The 27821-nt window shown below is 37.8% G+C and overlaps 3 protein-coding genes across 3 annotated transcripts; 2 read left to right on the top strand and 1 right to left on the bottom strand.

Annotated features, from left to right (window-relative positions):
- The first annotated feature begins 56 nt into the window (after positions 1 to 56).
- LOC110453235 (non-structural maintenance of chromosomes element 3 homolog) lies at positions 57 to 11179 on the top strand. The gene is made up of 8 exons (XM_021502101.1): positions 57 to 142; positions 3865 to 4039; positions 4510 to 4589; positions 4968 to 5104; positions 6828 to 6910; positions 7818 to 7860; positions 8285 to 8462; positions 9699 to 11179. The coding sequence occupies exons 1-8, from the start codon at positions 107 to 109 to the stop codon at positions 9786 to 9788; spliced, it is 822 nt and encodes a 273-aa protein (XP_021357776.1). The 5' UTR covers positions 57 to 106; the 3' UTR covers positions 9789 to 11179.
- A 1285-nt stretch (positions 11180 to 12464) lies between these two features.
- Positions 12465 to 17892, bottom strand: LOC110453212. Its single transcript, XM_021502068.1, has 2 exons — positions 17593 to 17892; positions 12465 to 13978 (listed from the first exon to the last, which is right to left on the bottom strand). The coding sequence occupies exons 1-2, from the start codon at positions 17800 to 17802 to the stop codon at positions 13130 to 13132; spliced, it is 1059 nt and encodes a 352-aa protein (XP_021357743.1). The 5' UTR covers positions 17803 to 17892; the 3' UTR covers positions 12465 to 13129.
- Positions 17893 to 17933: 41 nt separating this feature from the next.
- Positions 17934 to 27468, top strand: LOC110453211. The gene is made up of 4 exons (XM_021502067.1): positions 17934 to 18055; positions 19126 to 19360; positions 20189 to 20384; positions 24658 to 27468. Exons 1-4 carry the CDS (start codon positions 18024 to 18026, stop codon positions 25788 to 25790), a joined length of 1596 nt encoding a protein of 531 aa, XP_021357742.1. The 5' UTR covers positions 17934 to 18023; the 3' UTR covers positions 25791 to 27468.
- The last annotated feature ends 353 nt before the right edge of the window (positions 27469 to 27821 follow it).

A 27821-nucleotide genomic window follows, 5' to 3' on the forward strand; every position in this document is an offset into this window, starting at 1 on the left:
TGGATTCAAGCTTTTTTAAGATCTAGATTTTGTTTAATAAACATTGTGTACTCGTACACTGAAAGCATTTGGAAGATTATTATGTGATTTAGCGGGAACAGACGAGATGCCTAAAACGAAGAAGCAGCTATCAAAAGATTCAGTAAGCTAAATAACCGGGAAATAACCTGCATGGTTTTATCAGAAAGATCAAACTCAATGAATATGCGATTATAAAATGAATAACAGTTTAACCGATTGAGTATGCGACTTCGGATGTCTCGGTTGTTTATATAATGTAACCACGGGCAAGATCCCTTCCTGTATTTGATATGTGACCGTCAAAATTGGAGGTTCAAGATTTATGTGTCAAGTGATCATGATAAAAAGCTTCTACAAAATGGTTAAATTCTTAAACGTCTCATGCGTGATTTCATATGCACCGATTCTGGTAATATTTTTCGATCAATGTTTTGTCTCTGATAATCATCCCCATTTGACACTTGTCAGTCTTTTAGGTATAATGGATTTCACTTGTAACATACTATTATTATTATGAAGATGATCTGACCTTGGTAATGAAGATATTATAATAGCTGGACGTCTGTGGGGAGAGCCTGTCGTGCCGGTTGAAGTACACCCCGGAATTAGTGACCATGACATCATCATTGCCGAACTCAACACCAATGCCCAGAGACAGCGAAGACCAGAGAGAAAGGTGTACCAAAACAGGAAAGCTAACATGGACGGAATAAGAGAGGACATGAACCTTTACACCAACAACCTCCTACAAAGCGATACCACCAGGAAAAACACTGAAGAACTCTGGACAGACTTCAAAACCGCCCTGAACACCTCCACGGCAAAACACATCCCCATGAAGAGGATAACATCCAGATGGAACTTACCGTGGATCACGCCAGAGATTAAGAGGCTATGTCGCCAGAAGAAGAGAAGATACACACGGACAAAGAAAACAAAGAAGGCAGGGGACTGGATAAAATTTAAAGAGATGGAGAAGACTGTGAAAAGGGAGTCGGAGAGAGCCCACAGTGAATACACCACCAAATTCCTGAACACCAGCGCCTCAGAAAACCCAAGAAGTTCTACTCATACATCCGGAGTAAGAGAAGCAACAGTAGTAGGATACCATCCCTGAAGGAGAACGGGGAACTTTTATCAACACCCAAGCAGAAGGCATCAGCTCTGAATAGACAGTACCAATCAGTGTTCACCAGCGAACCCCTGGGAGATGTACCACGCAAGGAAGGAGCACCCTATGGACCATTGGACAGGATTTACTTCAGAGCTGAAGGAATAGAAAAACTTCTCAAGAACCTGGACACGAACAAAGCGAGCGGCCCTGATTGCATCCCTACAAGAGTGCTGAAGGAAGCAGCTAGAGAAATTTCACCATCGCTTTCTCTCATATGTCAACACTCGTACGACACTGGAAATGTACCGAATGACTGGAGGAATGCCAACATCACCGCGATCTTCAAGAAAGGAAGCAAGACTGACCCGAGCAACTACAGACCAGTGTCTCTTACCAGCGTGGTATGCAAGATGATTGAGCACATCATATACCAGCAAGTAATGAACCCCCTGAACCAAAACAACATCCTGGTCAAGTATCAGCGCGGCTCCCGGAAAGGTCACTCTTGTGAGTCGCAGCTACTCCAAACAGTGGATGAGATCTCCAGAGCCATGGACAACAGGAAGCAGGTCGACGTTATGATTATGGATTTCTCTTGAAGCGTTCGACACCGTGCCACATAGTCGACTATTGGAGAAGTTGTCCCACTATGGGATACAGCAGGAAACCCATGGATGGATACAACACTGGCTTAACAAGAGATCGCAGAGAGTTGTACTCGATGGAGAATCGTCAGCTGAAGTCCAAGTAGAGTCAGGGGCCCCCAAGGGACAGTCCTGGGTCCCCTGATGTTCCTTCTATACGTCAACGATATAGGCGCAGGAATCACCTCTTCTGTCAAGCTATTCGCAGATGATTGCCTCCTATTCAGGATCATTGACTCTGTCGCAGACACCCACCAGCTACAGGATGACTTAGCCAAAATGGTCAGCTGGTCGAACAAGTGGCTGATGAAATTCAACGCCAAGAAGAGTTACACGATGAGGATGAAGAGATCCCGAACCAACACAACAACAGGAGCCGACTATAACATCAATGGTAGTACACTCCAAGTAGTAGAGCACAACCCATACCTTGGAGTGGAAATAGCGAACAACCTGGACTGGAAGCAACATATCAACCAGATGACCACAAAGGCAAACGGATTACTATCCTTACTGAGGCGCCACCTTGGAAAATGCAAACAGGAAGTGAGAGAGAAGGCCTACCTGACCCTAATCCGACCAAAACTTGAATATGGAGCTTCAGTCTGGGATCCACATAAGAAAAACCAACAGAAGTCAATAGAAAGAGTCCAGCGGCGAGCAGCTCGATTCACAACCGGCGATTACTCGCGTTACAGTAGTGTAACCGGGATGTTGATCGAGCTACACTGGCGGCCCCTACAGAAGAGACGGAAGGAAAGTCGACTAACCAACCTCTACAAAGGCATCCACAACACCAACGCACTGATCATACCACCATATATCAGTAGTAACGCCAGAAGTGGAAGGAGACAACATAACCATGGCTATATCAACATACGATGCAACACCGACACCTACAAATACAGCTTCTTTCCAAACACCATCATGGAATGGAATGGACTACCATCAGAGGTCGTCGAGCAGCTGTCTGTGGAGGCATTCAAGACCTCGCTCCACAGTCATCTTGCAGAGTGAATGTGGATCCTGTAAATAGTTTTAACTTTTTAACCTGTTTTTAATGAACTTATGTGGAAGCCACGCCACACAAGTCTACCTGCAAGTTGATGCTGTTCGACGGCCCTTTGCAGTATCGCCGTAAATGTAAATGTAGATGTAAGTGATCGTATAGTAGTTTAGGTTTTCCCCAAAACTACAGACAAACTGACTGACTATCCACAAGATTGTCCTGCTGCATCCGTCTGTACAGTCAGACACAGGTCCGTCAGATGTGGAGGAGTATCCGAGTTATAAATCAATCAACACCTTGTTTCAAAGTTAACTAACGTTTCTTACATATCACATGGCTAAGGTATAGCCGGTAAAACATGGCAAAAAATATGTACATTAATAACAGTAGTATATAAAACAAGACAGAACAAAACCTACAGTGTAGAAAAAAAAATGAGGTGTAGTGAACCTATATATATTAGCCCGACGTGGTAAAATAAGGCCTATAGGTAAATGTACTTTTCTATAACTATACCAGTGAAAACTACCCCCTTCCGGAACACTGAAATACGTGAAGCTAACTAGCCTTAACCTTAACCTGACGTTCCCTAACGTGGGTGTATACTGCTTTCAGTACATCGGTAGCACTGTTTTCAGCGCCTCAGTAGATGGGTTTTTCCCTCCTGGTATAGCCGGCTTTCCGGCCACGCAAGTTCCCAGATTTTGCTCATGCATCCCCTTTTATACACCAGCCTCCTGGCCCTATGTAACATGTATCGGACATCCGTTCTAATGGGCTTAATCTATGGCGTATGCGCAGTGAGCCCAGAACCTCTTCCGGTAACTCCCCAACATTCGATCGTCTCAAAAGTAAACACCCATGTAAACAAATAGACTGCACTAGTGATATCCGCTACAAACGCCGATAGAATAGCCGTACCGTACCTTTAGTTACACTAGGAGGGCAATAAAAAGATACACAAGGAAAACAGTAAAATAAACACTTGGGCAACTTGTTTTCCCACAATATCAAAAAAAAGACATACCTTTGTCATAACCATATATCTATAGCATGTGTTGTTGTGTTCATTTAAGGATGAAGAATTTACGCCCGGGCCGTCCTCTCAGGCCCCATCATCACAGGCCCATAGTACACAGGCTCAGAAGGCTGCAGCCAGCATGGACCCTGCAGACCAAGAAAAACGACTCCATGATCTTGTACAGTATCTACTCATCATGGACCAGAAAAAACTTCCCATCAAGAAAATGGGTATTACTTCTAATATATTGACATTTCAACTGCAAGATCCTCTATAAGCATTACCATAAGAAACTGTGTCCATAGGGCTATGATTGCAGTTGGATCAGCATTATTTTGAAGTTTCTCCATTAACATGAGACAACTGTTTGAACTTAGAAGCAAACGTTTTGGTGACGTTTGGGTGTCCAGGAATCTCATTTGCACTGGCAACACAGACACTTCAATGTTGAAATATTAACTAAAAATTAAGAATCATTGAATATACCAGCATGAAATTGAAAAAAATGACGATCAAATTGGTCCAATCCATATATATAACTGCAATATATGTGGAGTTCTTGAGAAAATTGACCTCTTATGTTTCATTAAGTTTGTCATAACAGGAATAAAAGCTACATCACTACACACTTGTTCAAATTCCAGCTGTTATTTGTCATATATATATATAACAATTTGTGTGTTCAAACCACTTGTTGCAGATATAAACAAGCATGTATTGAAGGAACATCGTGGAGCCTTCCCAGTGATGATGAAGAAAGCAGGAGATGCACTTTTACAGGTATTTGGCCAAAACAGTAACCACCATGAAAGCTTCTGTTTACTATCATGTTTCAGTATTCCTGAACAAATTATAAATCTTACTTTTCATTCATGCTTTATAAAAAAAATCAGTAAAGTTTGTCCGTATCAATGGTGACCAGTAATATTAAGTGAAATATGTAGCAAAAATCATTTATATTTGACATCAAAATTGTTACTCATACTTGGTGTGTGAACTTTTGTGTGTCTTTTGGTTGGAGATGGGAGGTTCTAGACCATTGCACTGCACCATGTCTCAAAATTGTACCTGGCCCTAATAGGGATGGTAGCAACTTGATGTATGTGGAATTTACTGAATAAGTGTTAAGACTAATTAATCAGGTGGTTTTTTTTTTAGGTGTTTGGTATAGAGCTTGTAGCACTCGAGGACAAACTTAAGGGTACATACATCCTTGTAAACAGGGTAGACACTGATACAGAGGACCTGGGTAATCGAGATGGACAAGCGGGACAGGACTTCACACCTGTGGAATGGTGAGTGAGGACAGGACATTATATCTGGAGTCTTGAGTGAGGGCAGGACTTTACATCTGTGGAATGGTAAGTGAGGGCAGGACATTATATCTGTGGAGTTCTGAGTGAAGGCAGGACTCTACATCTGTGGAATAGTGAGTGAGGGCAGGACATTATGTCTGAAGTCCTGAGTGAAGGCAGGACTTCACACCTGTGTAATGGTAAGTGAGGGCAGGACATTATATCTGTGGAATGGTAAGTGAGGGCAGGACATTATATCTGTGGAGTTCTGAGTGAAGGCAGGACTTCACACTTGTGGAATGGTGAGTGAAGGCAGGACTCTACACCTGTGGAATGGTGAGTGAGGGCAGGACTGTACACCTATGTAATGGTGAGTGAGGATAGGACTCGACACCTGTAGAATGGTGAGTGAGGATAGGACTCTACACCTGTAGAATGGTGAGTGAGGATAGGACTCTACACCTGTAGTATGGTGAGTGAGGATAGGACTCGACACCTGTAGAATGGTGAGTGAGGATAGGACTCGACACCTGTAGAATAGTGGGTGAGGATAGGACTCGACACCTGTAGTATGGTGAGTGAGGATAGGACTCGACACCTGTAGAATAGTGAGTGAGGATAGGACTCGACACCTGTAGTATGGTGAGTGAGGATAGGACTCTACACCTGTAGAATGGTGAGTGAGGATAGGACTCGACACCTGTAGAATGGTGAGTGAGAATAGGACTCTACACCTGTAGAATGGTGAGTGAGGGCAGGACATTATATCTGTGGAGTTCTGAGTGAAGGCAGGACTTCACACTTGTGGAATGGTGAGTGAGGGCAGGACTCTACACCTGTAGAATGGTGAGTGAGGATAGGACTCGACACCTGTAGAATGGTGAGTGAGGGCAGGGCTCTGCACCTGTGTAATGGTGAGTGAGGGCAGGACGTTATATCTGTGGAGTTCTGAGTGAAGGCAGGATTTCACACTTGTGGAATGGTGAGTGAGGGCAGGACTGTACACATGTGTTATGGTGAGTGAGGATAGGACTCTACACCTGTGTAATGGTGAGTGAGGTCAGGACATTATATCTGTGGAGTTTTGAGTGAGGGCAGGACTTTACATCTGTGAAGTGGTAAGTCAGGGGAGATAATTCACATCTATTGGGTGGTGAGTCTAGGATCAATTAACACTTGTGGCTTGGTGAGCCGGGATGGAAAGCATACCTTTGGAGTGGTGAGTGATTAGCAGGTTTTGGGAACGGAGCTGAGCAGGTCTTAATTTTCACTTGTGGAATGGAAGCTCAGTATGCAACACTTGACATAGAAGATCAAGCAACTGGCATAGACAAATAAAATGGTATTTAAGTGTTAATAGAATCCAAGCAGGACAGTGTTAATGGTACTTCTATAGAATGGTGAACCATAATGGAACAAGAGGCATAGGTAATGACATTACATGTCAACCTGGGGATTGATTAAAAGAGGATAGGGTAGAACTCTTATAAAATTTGCTGTGATTCTAGAATGTTTGATATTGTTATTTTAGTATCCTACAGATTCTTTCATTGTAATACTTTGTAATCTAGAATAAACCAGATGTGCTGTTGAAATCAAAAGGTGGTTTTCAAATGGCACACTCTGACATGTGAACACTTGATGAATACATCTTTGCCGATAGCACCATATTAATTGTGCAAGAACTGTTGTTCTGATACATTTTTTTGTATGGCTATTTCAGGCCAGAAGAAGATGACGCCAAGACAGGCCTTCTTATGGTCATTCTCAGTCTCATCTTCATGAATGGACAGGTCATGCTGGACTGTAAGTGATACTTCCAAGGACACTGTCAAGATGTTATCATGCATAAATCCTTTTCAAGTTAGTTTCTAAAAGCTAAACAAAACAAAATGTCACTGCTAGATTTCATTATTACCACAGGTAGTTCATGACCTGGCATAAATTGTCTGCAATTCATGTTATGTTCTTTTGTCGGTCATGTACCTCCCTCTTTATAGGGATTAGAATTCTTGCATTCAGAATACTTAATTGATTTACAAATTACTAAGGTGAAGGGCTGTCAAATGTGTCAAAAGCAATTCACCTTGACCCATAATTCGCTTCCTTTTTTACTATATTTTCAAAACATTGCAATGGTTAAAACAATGTATAAACATTGCAACCAGATCTGGGTGATGAGCACAACAGTATTACATAGTTAAAGTGAAATATTAAGATCCATGAAATATTGAAATTAAATCCCAAACAAAAATTCCAGTTTTTACGGTAGGTGAAAAAAATAACATTTTTGTTTTATTAAATAATATTGGCTTGGAACATGGGAGAAATATCAACATTGATTTTTGTGAGAATCGGCATGATAGAAATTGAGAAGGGTTAGAATAGCAATAGGAAATCAGAGACCGGAGCACTTGGATTTTAAATCTGCTGTAAAAACTGTTTAATGGTTGTTTGTTCCATTTTTAGTTGATATTCTCCTATAATATCTTGAAAAGTAGTTAAAATGTTTCCCATAGAGGACTACAACTGTTGAATACATAGTACTGAATCCCCTTCATCCAGGGATGTCCCATGTCAACTCAGGACAGAATCCCTTCACTTGACGTACTTAAACTATCTTCAGACTAACTTTATACCGACAAACAGATAGTTGATGAATGTTTAACATACTGAAAACGATTCCTTTAAAATTTCAAATCGCTGATTTCAGCTTACATGTGGCACACCCTGAAAAAACTCGGAATCGATACGGAGTAAGTACATAAATGCTATGATTAAGGGACAATGCATTATGTTCTTTTGTTGAGCTTGTGTTTTATTTTAACTACTGCTTTCTATTTCTTAAAATTATGTTTCCCATTAAAATCAAAATACTGTGAACCACTAATTTTCAAGGGGTTTTTCATTTTGTTGATTTTGTGGATAATAGTCATCCACAAATTGTTGGGTCCACAAAGTAATTACAAGTGTGACATAAAGCAATTCTCAGTTTGAGTGGGGACTCATAATTCACGAATTCATGTACCCAGAAAGTGGTGTTTTGTCGGGAAAACACGTAATTTGGGTCACACAATAAATATCTGATGTTACAGTAGAACTTCTGTGATATTTTGTAGAAAAAAAATTAATAAAGAAACGTTTAAGAAGTTATAAATTTTCATTGTATCCATATAACAGTTTCAACCATGAGGTTTTTGGAGACTCAAAGAAGTTGATCACACAAGAGTTCGCCAAGCAGGGCTACATTGAGTATACTCGCCAGCAGAACTCGGATCCCCCTGTGTATGAGTTCAGATGGGGACAAAGAGCCAAGCAGGAGATATCAAGAAAGAATTGTCTGGACTTTGTCAGTCAGGTGAGCCACATAGTTGTACAGGTACAGAGCAGTGATTCAATTACTCATGTTGACTTTATTAACACGTAAGGCAGGGAAAGAGGTTGATTTGTAAGACAGGGCAACATGGCCTCGTCATGGATTTGTACGACAGGGCTACATGAGCTTGTCTTTGATCTTTAAATCAAGACTACCTGACCTTGTCTTTGAAGTGTAAGACAGGGCTACTGTACATGACCTCAAAGACAAGACTACCTGACATCGTCTTTGAAGTGTAAGACAAGGCTACTGTACATGACCTAAAAGACATGACAACAAGACCTTGTCTTCGATGTGTAAAACAGGGCTTCTGTACATGACCTCAAAGACAAGACAAGGCACATGGCATCGTCTTTGAAGTGTAAGACAGGGCTACTGTACATGACATAAAAGACAAGAAAAGACAACATGACCTTGTCTTTGAAGTGTGAGATGAGGCTATTGTACATGACCTTGTCTTTGAAGTGTAAGACAGGGCTACTGTACATGACCTCCAAGCCAAGACAACATGGCATCGTCTTTGAGGTGTAAGACAGGTGTACATGACCTCAAAGACAAGACAAGACAACATGACCTTGTCTTTGATGTGTAAGACAGGGCTACTGTACATGACCTCCGAGACAAGACACATGGCATCTTTTTGAGGTGTAAGACAGGTGTACATGACCTCAAAGACAAGACAAGACAACATGGCATCGTCTTTGAGGTGTAAGATAGGGCTACTGTTCATGACCTCAAAGACAAGACAAGACAACATGACCTTGTCTTTGATGTGTAAGACAGTGTTACCGGTGCTTTATAAGATTAAAACCCTGTCACAACATACAGACAAGATGTTTAACCCTGCATGTTGGTTAGACAAATACACAGGTGCAAGATAGGGATTCAGATATTTGACCTTTTGGTTTGTCTTTTTTGGACTGGTTCTCAGGTCATTGATTACAAAGATGGTCCTATCCTTTGACCAAATGACCTCAGAACCAATACGAAAAAGCAAAGCAAAGCGGTCAAATATCTGATCATCTTTGTAACAGTTTCTTGCCAATACAAAATTAATAAAGATCAGTGTTTTAATTCCTGTCCAGACCATAAGAAACTGATGTAGCCTTACATATCGCATTACTCTATACTCAAGCTTCATAACTGTAATGAGATCAACTTTTAGAAGCAGGTGAAATGTCAATATTTTTCTTATAATAATTTTGTCACTTTTTGCAGTTATATGAACGTGACCCTGAGCAGTGGACATCTCAATGGCAAGCTGTATTGGAAGAAGGAGAGGCCATGGGCACCACCTCACAGGATTGACAGGACAAAACTCATTAGACATGAAATACTGGATAAACTAAAACTGAAATTAGAAGGAATGCCTGAAAAATAACATGGGTGGAATTAGATCAAAATAGGAAAGAAGGATTGGACAGACCGAGACAGTGAAAAAGGATGGAAGGAATGAGAGGACCATCTGAAAAAACACACGAACAGATTGGCCAGGGGATAAGACAGAGATTGAATAGTAACAGACAGGTTAAAATAAAATAACTGAGAACAAGGATAGATAATGAAGAGGATTCATTTCTATATCTAAAGGATTTCAGGACCTGGAAGTGTAAACATAAACGTGTGGTTAACATCAGGGAAAAAACATCACTGGAGTGGTAAGACAAGGGAGACAATCAAGTGATGACCACTGCTAAGTCCTAAACAAATAGACAGATGGAGGTGCTATATATTTCAACTGAAATAGAAAAATGGTTGCAATATTTACAGATAATGCACCCTATACAAATACCAGTAAAGGTGATAACAGGAAAAAAGGCTACAGTATAGGAATAAGTATAGAAAGGGATACATTTACCAGGTCAAGAGAAGGGATAATGAAAACAAAAGTATGTAAATGATGTAGGTGCTGAATTTACTGGAACCCAAATCTGCTGTCTTATTGGAAAAGTAGAATATTCTATATTCTAAAATTTTCAAATCATATAATATTTGGTGTTTGATATTTTTAGGTTATTGTTACATTTATCTTTTTGATATTCATGAACAGAACAATGATTTCTAGCTGGCTGTAATTATGATATACTAAAGAAAGGAGTTGTATGTGCAATGTGAAATCGATGTGGTGACTTTGTGAAGTTGATGTTTGAAATTTCAGATAGAGAATTTGATGTGTTAACCCTTTCACCTCTGTATACCATAATGAGCTCATCCATATCAATGCATGGTAGAGTCCACTAAAGGTACACAGGGGATGAACAGGTTTCCACTGAAAGCTTGATGATCTGTGTGCATGTTTCCATCGTGAAATAGATGTGTGAGAGTTTTCTTGAAAAAGTTTTTGAGATGTATTTTTGCATTGATAAAAAGTTGTGTGAGAATTTTCTCTGAGAATACGATTATGATATTAGAGTTTCCACTGACCATTAGTGCTTTGAGAGTTTTTACTGAGAAATTGATCTGTGAAAGTTTACATTGGTCTTGAAAGGATTTTGCATTGAGAAATTAACAAGTTTATAAATGTTGAGAAATTGGATATGTATTTTGAGAGTATAAACTGTGAATTTGAAAAATACCTTGTGTTTTAATGAGGATGAGTGATGGAGAGCATCTGTTGGGTGGAAAGTTACTGTGTGATGAATATATTCGTCAAGTCTACAGTATTGTATGTGACATTGCGTAATAAATATTATTTTTTAGAATTTGTTCATTGTAACATTTTGTCAAGGTCACAGCGAATTAGGGTTTTAGAGTACTAGTCCCACCAAATTCTTACTGTCAGGATCCTAAAACAAATTTTGTAATCTGTCAGCTTATCCTTTAAACAACTTCTTTTGAAGAATGGGAAGGCCTAGATCATATTTAGGTTCCTAGGTTTGAGCCAAACAAAGTTTGCAAATGAAAATGACCTTGACCTACTTTTAATGTCACTGTGGTTAAAAATGTCAAAAACTTAAAACAGCAATCTGGTTAAAATGCAGCTCCTCATTATACTATCGTACGATAGTAGAATGATGGTATAATAAGGAGCTGAATTCTAATCAGATTGTTAACAGCTTCTTCTGAAGGAACCAAAAGACCTAGTCATGACATTTGGCTGGTAGCTCTATCGGATGGAGCCTGAAAAGGTTTGCAAATGACTGACCTACCAGTGGGTATTTTTCTGGGGCCATTACTGGGCCCCATTCTCAATTGAAGTTATTTATATTGATGACTCATTCCCAAAAGTGCAGTTTACTCCTGGAAATTTCCTTCCCAATTGGTATATTTTCTTCCCAAAAAGAGACAAAAAAGACCCATATAAAGTCATGATATTTAGCTGGTAGCTCTCATGAGATGAAAATTAACACTTCCTACTTTCAAGGTCACAGGTGTCAAACATGTCAAAAACCTCAAATGACTTCTGAAGAACCAAAAGTAATAGAATCATAATATTTGGCTTGTAATTTTCTGAGATGGAGCCCAACAAAATTGGAAATTGACCTTGACCTACTTTCAAGGTCACAGGAGTCGACAATTTCAAATGATTTTTTCAGAAGAACTGAAAGGCTAAGAGTCATGATATTTAGCTGGTAGTTCTCCTGGATGGAGCCTGACAAAGTTTACGAATGAAAATGACCAACCAGTGTTTTTTCTGGGTCTAATACAGGGCCCCATTCCCAATTGAAACTTTTTCATATTTATAGCCAATTCCCAAAATTTGCAGTTTACTCCAGTCCTGAAAACTTCCTTCCCAATTGGTTCCATCCAAGGATACTACCAGCCTAGCTTGGACGTAGATTATCGGAGTGGAATTAAAGATCTGCTTTTAATAAGATTGTTTCAAATTGTAAAATTTGTTTTCTTTTGGTAATCCATTCCACCCGGGGTGAAGGTAAAGTTTACTCTAGTTTATGTAGAGACAATTTTACTCGTACATGTATTTTCTTTATATTCAGAAGGAAATGATAAAATTGTAACTGAATTTAATAACAGAAATACTGATGTAAGATGGAATTCACTTTATTTTTTATACATATCACAGACACAACACACTTGAAGGGCATAGATATGTACTCAGATGTGCTTAATGTTGGCACTGATTGCTGGATTTGACATTTTAAGTCTGCATATTTGAAAAGGATGTATGTGTCTACAATCTGTTTTCTCATTGGAAGTAGAAATATTTAACATTACCCAAAATAGATAAAGTTGTTTAAAGGTGAAATATAAGTGAGCAGAAATGTTCAGATTCTAACTAACCAAACTAATGCTTTATGACTAGAAATTTGTCCCAGACTAAAACAATGTCACATAAGTAAAGTTTACAGAAAGTCATGTCACATGCTGTCATCATAGTGGAGCAGTAGTATGTGAAGTTGCTGACCCAAACGCAAAAACTTAACCATACAGACAAACAGACAAGGGTAACACTTGACGACCCACAACTCTTTACTGCAGGGCATAAGAATGTTCACATTAGCAATGTTGCCAAAACATATATTTCATTGTGTGTCAGTACGTTTGCACAGGCTTATTATTGGTAATTTCAGTAACAGTGAAATCTATGAAAATTACCACTTTGCAAACTTTTCTAAATGTTAAGCAATGTTATTGTTACTAGCTGTGTAAAGTGCCCACAGTTTTACTCCTGAAACAGTTTATACCTATCAACTGCCCCCAATACCTTTGTTAAAAATATAAATGATGGGGACAGTCAGTATCAGACTAACTACTGTCGTCACTTTCATTTTCCACTCCATCTGTTTCTGATTGTTGCTTAATATATCCTTCACCTCAGGGGAGACATGCACTACCCCTCCACTGCTGTCTCTTACAATCTCTGATTCATGGAGTTTCTTTAGGTCAGTGATTTCCCTGTCTATCCTGTCCAGCAGGATTTTCTGATCTTTGACCTTCTGTAAGATTTCTTCCAGACACTTTTCCATTGACACTCTTTGCTTCTGCGACTTGTTAGTTAACTCTGTATGAACACTTGAGTGCCCTAGCTTACTTTGTATTGAAGAGATAAGCTCTTCCATTTTGTCCTGTTGTTGCTGAAACTGTTCACCAAGGTTTCCCATATCACCTTTATAATCATTTGCTAAATCTGTTGCTGATGACACAATTTTATAGACTTTGTTCATCCTATGTTCATTGAGAATAAAACTTATAATCCCTCCTAAACAAATGCCAACAACAGATAAAACATATCCGAACTGCTGAGATCTTTGAGACTGGGTACGCTCAATCGCCTGACTGGATCTTATAGACGAGGAAAACTTTATGAAGAATTTCCTCTCCGCCTCTTCCAGAACAGTTATCTGTTCTTGAAGTTCATCTACCTGACCATACAGGTTATTTTCTTTCTCCACTATTTTCATGTATTCAGCGGTTCCTCTTATGCTGGTTTTTAGTTCCCTCTCCTCGGTAGCATGTTTAAGTAGTTTTTGCAAATCTTTCAGTACACGAGTCTGTTTTTGTCTCTCATCCTGTTTCTGTTCAAACAATTTCTCAGCCTACAATGACAGAAGTATATACATTATTACAATTAGAACAAACATTAATATAAAATGACATAATAATAAACAGGTAAAACTGGATAGTTTGGCAGAGCTACCTCCAATCAAACTACATTCGTTCTTACCAACTGGGCTACCTTGTCATGACAGTTGTTATCAGGCTCAGTCTAACTACAGATTTATCCAAAACAAAATTAAGGGGGATGTTACTGTAATATGTGTATGTATGACAACTTAACAACAGAGGAATTATCCAGTGTTTTACCTTCAGTTAGTCTGTTTCCTCCGAAATTTAGTGAGACGATATTCTAAGAGTAGTATATAGAGCGTTGACATTTAGAGAGACGATAGTCTAAGAGTAGTATATAGAGTGTTGACATTCAGTGGGCCGATGATAATATGATATAGAGCGTTGACATTTAGAGAGACGATATTCAAAGAGTAGTATATAGAGTGTTGCCATTTAGAGAGACGATATTCAAAGAGTAGTATATAGAGTGTTGACATTTAGAGAGACGATATTCTAAGAGTAGTTTATAGAGTGTTGACATTTAGAGAGACAATGCTAAGAATAGTAATAGGAAAATAGAGCGTTAGAGAGAAGATGATAAGAGTAGTATATACAATGTTAATATCTAGTGGGACGATGATAAGAGAAGTATATAGAGTGTTGACATTCAGTAGGACGATGATAATATGATAGAGTGTTGACATTCAGTAGGACGATGATAATATGATATAGGGTGTTGACATTCAGTGGGAGGATGATAATATGATATAGGGTGTTGACATTCAGTAGGACGACGATAATATGATATAGAGTGGGACGATGATAAGAGAAGTATATAGAGCGTTGACATTTAGTGGGACGATGATAAGAGTAGTAAATAGGGCATTGACATTTAGTGAGACTATGATAAGAGTAGTATATAGAACGTTGACATTTAGTGGGACTATGATAATAGTAGTATATAGAGCGTTGACATTTAGTGGGACTATGGTAAGAGTAGTATATAGAACGTTGACATTTAGTGGGACTATGGTAAGAGTAGTATTTAGAGCGTTGACATTTAGTGGGACTATGATAATAGTAGTATACAGAGCGTTGACATTTAGTGGGACTATGATAATAGTAGTATATAGAGCGTTGACATTTAGTGGGACTATGATAAGAGTAGTATATAGAGTGTTGACATTTAGAGAGACGATATTCTAAGAGTAGTTTATAGAGTGTTGACATTTAGAGAGACAATGCTAAGAATAGTAATAGGAAAATAGAGCGTTAGAGAGAAGATGATAATAGTATATAGAATGTTGATATCTAGTGGGACGATGATAAGAGAAGTATATAGAGCGTTGACATATAGTGGGACGATGATAAGAGTGGTATATAAGAGTGTTGACATTTAGTGGGACGATGATAATATGATATAGAGTGTTGACATTCAGTAGGACGATGACAATATGATATAGAGTGTTGACATTCAGTGGGACTATGATAATATGATAGTGTTGACATTCAGTAGGACGATGATAATATGATATTGAGTGTTGACATTCAGTGGGACGATGATAATATGATATAGAGCGTTGACATTTAGTGGGACGATGATAAGAGTAGTAAATAGGGGATTGACATTTAGTGGGACTATGGTAAGAGTAGTATATAGAGCGTTGACATTTAGTGAGACTATGATAAGAGTAGTATATAGAGCTTTGACATTTAGTGGGACTATGGTAAGAGTAGTATATAGAACGTTGACATTTAGTGGGACTATGGTAAGAGTAGTATATAGAGCGTTGACATTTAGTGGGACGATGATAAGAGTAGTAAATAGGGGATTGACATTTAGTGGGACTATGGAAAGAGTAGTATATAGAGCGTTGACGTTTAGTGAGACTATGGTAAGAGTAGGATAGAGAGCGTTGACATTTAGTGGGACGATGATAAGAGTAGTAAATAGGGGATTGACATTTAGTGGGACTATGGTAAGGGTAGTATATAGAGCGTTGACATTTAGAGAGATAATATTCTAAGAGCAGTATATAGAGCGTTGACATTTATAGAGACGATATTCTAAGAGTAGTATATAGAGCGTTGACATTTAGAGAGATAATATTCTAAGAGTAGTATATAGAGCGTTGACATTTAGAGAGACGATATTCTAAGAGTAGTATATAGAGTGTTGACATTTAGAGAGACAGAATGGTAAGAATAGTAATAGGAAAATAGAGCGTTAGAGAGAAGATGATAAGAGTAGTATATAGAGCGTTGATATCTAGTGGGACGATGATAAGAGAAGTATATAGTGTTGATATCTAGTGGGACGATGATAAGAGAAGTATATAGAGTGTTGACATTCAGTAGGACGATGATAATATGATATAAAATGTTGACATATAGTGGGACGATGATAAGAGTAGTATATAAGAATGTTGACATTCAGTGGGACGATGATAATATGATATAGAGTGTTGACATTTAGTGGGACTATGATAATATGATATAGAGTGTTGACTTCAGTGGGACGATGATAATATGATATAGAGCGTTGACATTTAGTGGGACGATGATATCCTCGGGTTACAGGTTTCCGCGCACTTAAGAAGCATTCGCGATTTCGTACTCATATCGGCAGAACACTGTTGAAATTACGGAAGACTGTCATGAACATGTATACAATCTACTAAAGGAAACAAAAAACTAGCAATATAAAAAACTGTATTTAAAAAAAATCAGAACAAACAATTTTTTGCAAATTTCTCCCGTCAGATTAGCCGTCATATGTTTCCGTGTGTCTATTTTGATTTAGTGTTCAAAGAAAGATAACTTGAATACACTAAAAAGAAATTCTCTACAGTGACCTGCAAGAACAAAAGCTTCGTTTGGAATAAAAAATATATCGGAAGTGGACAAAAATGGGTGAGGAGATGTGGCCTCATTTGCATACGACATTTTCGTACGTTTGTCAGACTACAGAAAAGACTGGTTCACGAATGAAATATATCACCGTTTTTCAGGTATGGCTTCATTTTGAGCAAGATAAAAAGAGCATTAAGCAAAACTGCATATTTATGCATGTTTTTTAATCGTTGATTAAATCTTATGTTTTCCAGACGAACTTCCGGTAATTTTTTTGTCAGTTTACAGACGATGGCCAAACGTCTAAAATATCCTTGTGTTGTGTCGAGATATAGCTTGATAAAATGTCTGCGTGGAAATACATAACGCGCGGAAACTGGTGTCTAGACGATAATATGATATAGAGCGTTGACATTTAATGGGACGATGATAAGAGTAGTATATAGAGCGTTGACATTTAGTGGGACTACGGTAAGAGTAGCATTAATGAACTGACCATTTATTTTCTACGCTTTGAATGAGTATATACACTAAGTGTGGGCTTGTGACACAGGATCATGAAAGTATAGTTGAATACGTTTTACTTGAAGTACGGACGAGTTATTTCCCTTCAAATCATTGATAATCATACAGGTAGCATCCGAGAAGTTCCGAAAGGAAGGTAAATAATAACTTTTTTGTTGTGTCGTTGGAATTATCCCAAATGGGACGATGCTTTTACATAGCCTAGAATTAATTATCTCATTACCACAAGTACAGCTTCCTGTGAGTGTTTGACTTCTGTCTGTCCAGACACCTGACCGAGAACCTTGAGCCATCCTGAAATCCGACCACCGGTGACTTTCACCAGCACGTCGTCTACTTTCTTTACACCTGTTATCGACTGGCAGTGTCTGGTGATGACGAAAAAATGTCTTTTGTTGGCTGAAAGCAATTTAGTCATGAATATGATGGCCATATCATAAGTTTCTAAGAAGAAATGTCACAATGAAGTGGTCCCTGTAGACTCCTCTTCCGACGGATTACCGGTGTGTTCGACGTCAATGAAAAGCTTGATGTATGAAGGTCTAATTCAAACGCCAAAAAGATCATGTCAAGCTATAAAAAATGTTGATGAGGCTGGTTGATTGATCTTCCCATGTTGATTGTTGACAGAATTCATTTGCGTCATACACAGATATGCTTAACTTACGTTATTTTTTCTCTGGCAAGTAAGTAGTATGATGATGTTGTACCAATGTGCATTAAACTTTCAGAAATATTCTGAAAGTTATCGCTTGTATTCTAGACTTATGCAAATGGACAAATGTCAATACTTACAGTGATATGTGTACCACTAGATGAGCATCTAAACAGTAATGAGGTCTCCAGAGTATCTAGATGTAAAGTATTGGCCTTAGAATATTGCATGTGCAAATCAATTAATTACTCATTATCCTTCTGCATTCTGTCTATCAGAGTTATAGGTAGTCATATTCTACACAAGATATTGCCAACAAATTGAATCATTAGCATTAGCATTTTATCCATTGAATGGAGCATCCGTTTAAGAGTTTTAAGGTTCTGTGTTTTAATCCAGGACAAGCCCTGTTGAATTTTCCCTCTCTCGTTACAACTTGCAGTGGAGTCTAGCTCAGCAACCACGTCCCTTGCAATATGGTTGGAAAGGAAAATCCAAATCTGGGTTTTAATGAGTGTTGTCTTTAATTTGGGTACTAAGAAAAAAGAAGTAGCTATAAGGGTATAGCAGAGCTGGGGTAGGTGATCATGACAAGCTGTGACAAGGTAGTTCAATTGTTTTGATCATCCATCTAGAGTTTGGAGGACCTGGGCTCAAATAACAATCTGGCCCCATTATCATAGCATTTCCCATCTCTTGTTAAAGTTACACAACTTTTACTGCAAACAGAGTGTTATTAAATTATAAATACGTAAGTTAAGTGGTGAAAGAGTCTGAAAGATCGAAGAGCTGTCCATGTTTGAGTATTTGGTCACATATTCAAGTCCTAGTCTGACAACCGTGTTGCATTTTTATGCTGTCCTATACATATACTATTATACACAGGTTGCTGAAGGGTTATAAGTTATCTACAGGCTGTGTTTGGTTTATGATAATGAATATTCAATGTATTCCATGATTTGATCGCAAAACTTAACATGAACAAATTAATGTTGTAAATCATTCTATTAAAAGGATTTCTTTTTTGTACAGTGTGATATGAAAATTGCCATTTCTTTCACATCCTCATCAATTGAACCAAATATATGTGTCATGTTGCAGGCGTGTTAAGATTAATCACTCCTATGCCTGCCTTATTAGCCTGGCATGGCTGATGACTGTTCTGCCTTCTTCTGTGTATGGAGTTTGCCAGAGTTCCACTCCTAAGGGAGACAACAACAACTTACTGACAGTAATGGGAGTCCGGGCTGATCACACCGTATCTGCAAACCTCAATACAAAAATACAATATCAGTTTGTATCTCCAGAATATAGTTATCTTTGGACAACAGCATTGGTAAGACTGCATTATTGCTAAATGTAGAGGTTACATATCTCCTGAATGACAGCTGGTTATATTAACGATTTCAGATTAAAATACTTACCAATAAGTTAAAATTCATTCAGAAACGTTCTATTGTCTCTCTATATAAAGAGAAACCGACTTTTTCAAAAGACGTAAAATAAGTTTTCAATTTCTGTTTGTGTTCAAAAGAAACTTTGGCCTTTACTATTCATTACAAACTGATAAATCTTATTCCGAATCTCTATATAATTTTCATAGTAAACACTGAATATTTTCGCTAGTTTAACATGAAATCAAACAGCCCGAGTCATAGGGCTTGTGGAATTTCTCACCCTTGGATATCTTGTTTTGGACAGTATAGTACAGATCATTGAGACTATCTATGGACAGTATACTAAAAGTACAAATCAGTTAGATAATAGTTTAATCTTAAGACAGAATATTACTGATTACAAATCACTGAAAATATAGTTTTATCTATACACAGAATGTTACTATTCAAAGAACAGTGAGACAGTATATTACAGATAAATGAGAAGACATTTTGATAAACGGATAATATGTATATTACAGATAAATGAGAAGATAGTTTGATAAAAGGATAATATGTATATAACAGATAAATGAGAAGACAGTTTGATAAACGGAAAGTATATTACAGATCATAGATAAGTGAGAATATAGTTTTATCTATGATTCTGGACAGTATATTACAGATCACATACAGTATGTTTTTAACACAAACTTCATTGGCTACAAAAGTTCACTTTTATCATGCAGTATATATCAAGCTAAGAAAACTTGCCACATATTTTACAGGTAACGCCCTTACCATCATGGCTGAGGTACAATTCATCCTCTACCACTGTGTACGGTACTCCAGTGGAGACGGGTGTTACCATGGTTAGGCTTGACCTTACACATCCTAGGATGACCAATACCTGTAACAGTAGCATAGCTTCTGACCTCACCATTGTTGTCCAAGATGCCGTAGTGACCAGTCCAGTTCCTACAGGTATAGTCACACAGCCGTCGGCAGACAGTGTCATTCTGTCTTATCATAGACCTAGCATCTGCATGCTTTTTATTTGATGAAGATGTGTAATGGTAAGCTGATGTGTTCTGTGAAAAGTGAAACAGAATTTTGCATGAGAGTCTCTAAATATGAAAAATACTGAAAGCGCTGGCAACTAAATTGTGGAACTTGTAATGATGCAACATCTTAGCATATAGCCTTGATTGTGGTTTCAATATTTGCATTTGAACAGTGAACATTATTATTTATGATCAACATGTCATTCTTGGAAGTGGTTGTCAACAAGGAAATATTTCCCAATGTTGAGATTTACTTCGTGTTTGACCAGGCCATTTAATAGCTTGTTGACATCTGTGAGAATTTGAACAAGAGTGCTGCCATGTCATTTGATGAGAATAACATTTGGAAGGAGTGATACTTTTCAGTTGTTGCCATGTTTATGGGTTGACATAGATAATTCTTCTTCTGACTGACGCCACTTCAGGGTAACGTATAGTGTTAATTTGATTAAGTTGTTTGTATCATGGAGGACACTGATCGATATAAGAGTTTTCAGTTGTAAGATAAATATCATTGTTACAGAGATTTAAAAAAAAACACTAAAATTACAGGTATAGAGAGGGTAGGGTTTGATTAAGCTATACATGTATATAAACTGTATTTTTTTCTCAAGTGTACCATAAATCATTTACACTGTAATGGAGAATTTTTAACCCAAGTCAAATATTTGTCCTTCAGTAATATATTTAAGTCTATATTAGCTATTCACTAATTTCACCAATCTGTTGAGTTACCGTCTACAGTATATTTTTGTGTACTAAATAATTAAAGGCAATATAACGGAAGGTGAAAAGAATAATAAATAAATCTGTATAAGTTGGAGAGGAAAAACTATAATAATTCAGATACATGTATCTTGCAAAAAGTTATTTAGATGCATGAAAATAATAGATGTTATTATAAGTTATTTTCCAACCTTAAACTTTCTGTGAATAAGTTGTTTGAGCACATTTGCAAAAAATAATTATCCTAGACTAATGTGTTTATATTGAATGTGTGTACACGTTTTGTTGTTACTGTTTCAGGGGAGATAACCTAACCTGTCATTGTGAATGATTTCTGCATGATACGTCTGCATGTGTTGTTTGACCTGTATTTGGATTGGGTCATTGATCAAGGCAAAGCTACAACCATCCTGTTAATATGCATGTTGCATGATAACCATTTTTTGGGTGAGTATGGTGATATGGTCCGTATAAGCTGAGTATTCACAATACATGTACTATCACAGACTACAGTCAGGGCAAAAATGATATGTAAACAAGGTATTCCGTCTTTGCATATTGCAGAGTTATCTTCTCTTGTGAGCAGGTATTGATTGTTACGTCATTGGTTTGTGTGAGAAAATTACGTTGTTTTCTCAAAAATTGACGACGTTACTCTCACAAACAAATGATGTAACAATCAATACTTGCTCACAAGAGAGGATAACTCTGCAATACGCAAAGACGGAATAGATTAAGGTCATTCATAGTCGTCCAAACGTCGCACATAAACATTATCGTACTAGTCATCCAAACGTCACACATAAACATTCCACGAGCTGTGCTTTATAAACTTGTATACAATCTCAGTGGTAAATGAATCCTCCGAGTATACAGGTGCTGTTCCATTGAGTGCCTTGTATACACAATACTCTAAAATCTTGTTTTGATCATGATCTGTGTCATGCAAGTATCCAATCCATTAATTCTGATGTGATGTTAATTCTCTCTTCTGAGTAAGGGTGACAAGCTGTGCTGCTATGTCACTCAAACAAGACAGCATACGCCAAGGCCTCAACAGTTACTCCGTAACATAGTCCGAATTATTCTGACGTTTTATCGACTTTTTTCATATTGGTCTGTCGTCGATTTACGTCAGAACTCCGGCCCTCTATAATATGCGGGAAATATACGACCCGCGCCCAGAGCGCACTTCAAACTGATATTTTAGAAACAAATCGTCACTTTCACACGAATGTCGCACATGGATCGAAATATCTATTCTTTATGCACAAGATGAACATACATAACAGGCCTCAACCAACCAATACAATCACTTAAAACATATTTTTTCAAGCTTATTCTGTTTTACTCTAGTTTTTTGGTAGCCCCGTCTTCTAATGTCACGTGACTAAAATCTCGCCGGCCTACGTCATAATGTTGGGAAATACCTTCGGTAACGCGAGATCTCGTCAAGTCATGTGACATTGCTCATGGCCTAATTTCCATTAAAAACATGGGTTGGTATAGAAAACGTTGGAAAATACTTTTTGTTATGTTTTTTGAAACATGTTATTGATACCACCTAGTGCATAAAGAATAGATCTTTCTATCCATGTGCGACATGTGTGTGAAAGTGACGATTTGTTTCTAAAATATCAGTTTGAAGTGCGCTCCGGGCGTGGGTCGCATATTTCCCGCATATTATAGAGGGACGGAGTTCTGACGTTAATCGACGACAGACCGATATGAAAAAAGTTGATAAAAGGTCAGAATAATTCGGACTATCCGTAACAGTGCTGTAATGTGTTTTTTGCTCTTCTCACATAGAACCTACAGTGCTAATTTAAGAACAGCAATACCATTTTGGATCATGCTATATACAAAAAAGGGATGCGCAAGTTTTATTGCATTGAAAGAAAGTTATAAACTTTGTTTCAAAACTGACAATTCTTAAATACATATTTCTTATATTAATATGGCAAAAATATAATTATGCATGAATCACTCAAAATTCATACTTTCTTTACATGTATACAGCCAAAATAGCACTACATGAAATCAAAGCAATAGTCTGAATTGCTATCTACTGTATATAGAGGTTCCCCATCGAGTGATGGTTGGTTTTCATTTTTAATTAACTTGAGTTAGTTAATTTTAAAATTGTATTAAGACACAAGGTTTACCTACTGTCTTGCACAATTTGAAAATTAACCAAGGAGAGTTTGATAAACATGATAATCAGCAATCGCAAGTTTGTGGACCTTTTTCTCCCACAGTGTTCAGATGTAATGTCTTGAAAAACAGTAAAACCCTGCTCACTCCAACCTGTGAGGTCCAGATCAATAGGTCGAGGAAATTCAATTAGATATAAAGTAGCTGAACAATGAAAACATGTAGCCATAGCTATAGGTATTAAGAAAGGAAATAAAATCTAAAAAGCTGCATGTCGTTTTTGACATTTTCCATCATACTGTAATCGGCTAGGTTAATTTTACAAAATATCAAAACCAGAGGAACTCTTCGATCATTTTAGAATGAAGAAAATCTTGAATCCCTGTTATCATAATGTTGATTGATAACAAAATTAACAATCATGGCGTATTCAAGTTTGAACAGGGTGACGGTAGAGTTACTTAATGATATCTCTGTTAATCCTCCATTACGTCCGTCCGACACAATAAGCACAATGAGTGTGGACCGCAGTCTGTGCCTCCAGGCATGTCAATGGCATGCAGGTGTGTCTACCTGTTGGATGAATCGATAGGTAAAATACTAAGGTTTTGAGTGGTCAGGGATAAATCAGAGTTCGAGGAATACAGGGTATTCGGGTAATGGCTGTTCGTGTAATCCAAGGTGGATTCTAAATTGAATATATAAGAACACGGTCGGGACCAAGAAAAATTATTTGAGGAAAAGGATGTATTCGTGTTATGCAGAAGTGGGGTTTCACTGTATATTGTTCCTGTTTCCGATTGTGGAAACAAGTGTCATGAACTATGACATCACAATGAAAGATGTTGTCGCAAGGTATTGTTACTTGACATCATAATTTGAAGATTGACCAATAAAATAATGTCCAGGGTGTTATTCACTAGTGGGTAACCAAAAACGTTTATCAACTCCTAGCAGGTTTATCCATTGAGTGAAGAGTTATGAAACCTAAAGTGGTTGTGGGAGAAAATGGTTCCTCAACCTGTGACTTGTGCTGGTTGATTCTCATTTTTATCAATCACTCAATAATTAATTGACTCTAGATTATCCTGATGTCTTTTTAAAAACATTTAACACTTAATTAACAAAAGTTCCAGAAATATGACTTAAGAAAAGAGCCATTGTTTTGGAATGTCTTTTATGTATCTTGGCCATGAATATAATAATCTTTTAATTATCATTATTTCAATTATATCAGTACAATTTCAGAAATTCATTCTCATTCAAGCAGAAAGACTGTAACGTAGTAATATATCTTCCTCGTTGTGTTTCAGATAAATGTTCCGGTGCTGCTCCATTGCTTGAAACACCTGTCGACCAGCTCAAGGTTCAAGTAGGACGTCCATTCCTGTACAGTGTCTGTGACACTTTCAAGAGCACAGGTAACTCAGATCTTGCTCTGATGTTGACCTTACCGTATGGGAAGGATGTTCCTCATAATTTTTGGCTTCAGATGGATGAATCATCAAAACTTCTGTATGGTTTACCGTTTACAGCAGATACCATGGTAACTGATAGTGTTACTTTAGTTGCTATGGATACATGTGGTCAGAAGTCCAGAGATGCAATTCACCTTGACATTGAACCATTACCAGAGGTCACCCACATAATGACCTTAACTGTAACTCCGGCAACAATGAGCAAGGGTAGTGATGAATCTGTGATGTTACAGGTACTTGTTGTTTCTAAGCTTGATACCTGGTTCAGGAGCATACATGTGGAGGCTGATATTTATGTAGTAGGTGTTGAGTGGAAGGGAGACCAACTGGTTGTGCAGTTCACACTGTCTGATTCCTCCATCAGTACATGCAGTAAACCCTACCTTCAGGACCTTATAAAGGAGACAACACTACCAGCATTTTCCTGTCTAATGGCACCCATGTTTACTGTAGAGGACATGATCTCGGTGAATTTCTCTGACAACTGTGTTGACACCTACCTGCGTCCGTCCAAGCCATCCAAACATGGCATGTCAAAGGTGAAGCCGATCCTAGACCATTGGCTGGAGGTTGTTGTGCCTTGTGCAGCCTTCCTTGTTATCGTTACTGTTATCGTCATTGTACTCATGGCCTGCAGCAGTAAATACCCTCATCGCAGGAAGCGATATGTTTTAAAGTCAGAGATTCCAACCTACCTTGAGGATAGGAAACCAATTATCTTCCCAGACGAGACTCGACAAAAGGACAGCTCGCTTGAACCACGGCCACCAATATTAATACCTGGCAACGGTGAGTATGAACCATCTCCATGGCAACAAGAGGAAGAAGAAAATGGAAGCCTGCCCTTGTTGAGAGGTACACCTGACCGGAGTGCCCCAACACCACCAGAATATCTCCTCAATGACATTGGGGTACCCCCTCCCTACAGACTACCCCCTCCCTATCACTCCACCCACCCCACTTGGTGAGAGGTCACCCCTCTCCTGTGGGTAGGGAAAATCTAGTCTCTATGATTAAAAAGAACACTGAATTTGAAGTTTGCATTGAATGCTGCACATTATTTGTGGCGCTTTGAATATTTTGAGTTTAGACACACTTCATCCATTTATACAGATGTGTGTAGTTGCTGCCAGTAAGTACATTTCTGTTGCTTACTGTTGAATAGTATACATGTAGGTACCCTTTTGACCATAAGATATTTTTGGAAACATGTTTTAAATATCACAAAACACTTGTATTAATCATTTTTGACCCTTTACTATTATATGCATAATTTATTTGTAAAGTAATTACAAATTTGTCATTTTCATTTGATTCAGTTCTAGATAAATATCAGTTTGTTTCAGTTATTACCACCTTCTAAATGTGCATCACTACCCATTCATCTGGAAAAGAGGTTCACAGAATTTTATTTACATTGTCACTGCATAACAACCAAAGATACTGTCAAAACGATGTGGTTTTTTTTTACATTTTGACTGTAAACTATTAGTGATATCGAAATGTTCACAGTTGTGATCCTGCTGCAGTTAACGTAGCATGTCATTATTAACCACAAGTATAGTCATCTTCACAGATCAAACATTTCCCCTTTTACAATATTACATCGATATCAAATCATAAATTAAGGTAAAACAACCTGAAGTGAATCACTGACTATAAGTTATTTTCTGGGAAGTGATTTATTAGGCTTTATACAATATATATAACTTATGTATATACATGAACCTGAATTCACAGCTATACGTTTTACATTTATTGCCCTTGTTGTAGGGAAACACAATTGTTAGTTTCCCAGAAATGAATCCTGTTACACAAGTGCAAGATTTTATCGTGATTTTTTCTTACTAGTCATTAGTATTTGTGGTACATATTTATACATTGAGGGAATATTTTAAGTTTAACTTTACTTGGGGCTTGTTTCATTTCACTGGATAAAACTTTTTTTGTGTCAATTTGAAGAACTCATGTGTTGTATTTGTATATGTAACAAATGTATCATCTTCTGTTTCTAAACTTTATCAAGTTGAATATGTGTGTAAGATTGCTTGTCAACACATTAAACTGACCTTCAGTCACAATGGTTCAGAATAATAAAAGCCCCTGTTGTAGACCTGTACCAGCCTATTTGAGCTGACCATGGCCGTTTTCGTTTAAACAGTTAAACCAGTCAGACCACAGTTGTTCATTTATTAAATTATGTTGCACCTAGTAATTTGATGCTTCTTTCAGGCGAGCCTTGACAAAGCCTTGCAAGGCCTGCATAAACATTTGCAGGTCCGTCAGGATTTATACCCAAAAAATGTTACATTTAAAAGCTAACACACATTCGCGTTACAGGTTGAAACGGTTAAACCGGTTGAACCTGTAAAGAAAACGACATTTACAGATCTGGACTGAGGCTGACCTTCCGGAAAATTTGGAACGTGTAGATTGAGGGGTCCAGACGTGCCTAACCGAAACTAAAATGCTGACTATTGCCAATTTGCGTTATTTCTTTCTAAATCAATGTCAAGTCACATGTAGTTTTTAAGTTACGTTATATAATTCAGTGGACGGATGAAAGAAGGTCATAATATTCTTGAAACACTGTTTTTTATTCTCCGAAACTGTGGATTTTTAGCTCTCCTTATAGAACGGTCCAAGTGTGTTCGTTTATCGTGGAAAATTTCTGCACCACACATACCATTTCAACCGGGATACGCGAATGTAGCCTGGTTGTTCCGCATAAACGAACAGGCCCCATGTTTAACATCAAGGGAGATAAGAGGGGACGGATAGTTAGGAACAGTCTAGTAAATATGTAATACATGTATAAAACTGTATAGTTGGTGCTGATTTTTTTTACATGATATGTATAATAAGAGACTTACAAATATGAATGGATCGAAGACAGGAAAGCTTTCTGTATATGTTAGATATAAAAAATTATATAATATATAAACTGTTACATTACCTTTTGTAAACTACAGACTTGATTGGTCTTTGGTAATTAATCA

Source organism: Mizuhopecten yessoensis, unplaced genomic scaffold (assembly GCF_002113885.1).
Source record: "Mizuhopecten yessoensis strain PY_sf001 unplaced genomic scaffold, ASM211388v2 scaffold7201, whole genome shotgun sequence".
In the NCBI taxonomy this organism is placed as follows: Eukaryota; Metazoa; Mollusca; class Bivalvia; order Pectinida; family Pectinidae; genus Mizuhopecten; species Mizuhopecten yessoensis.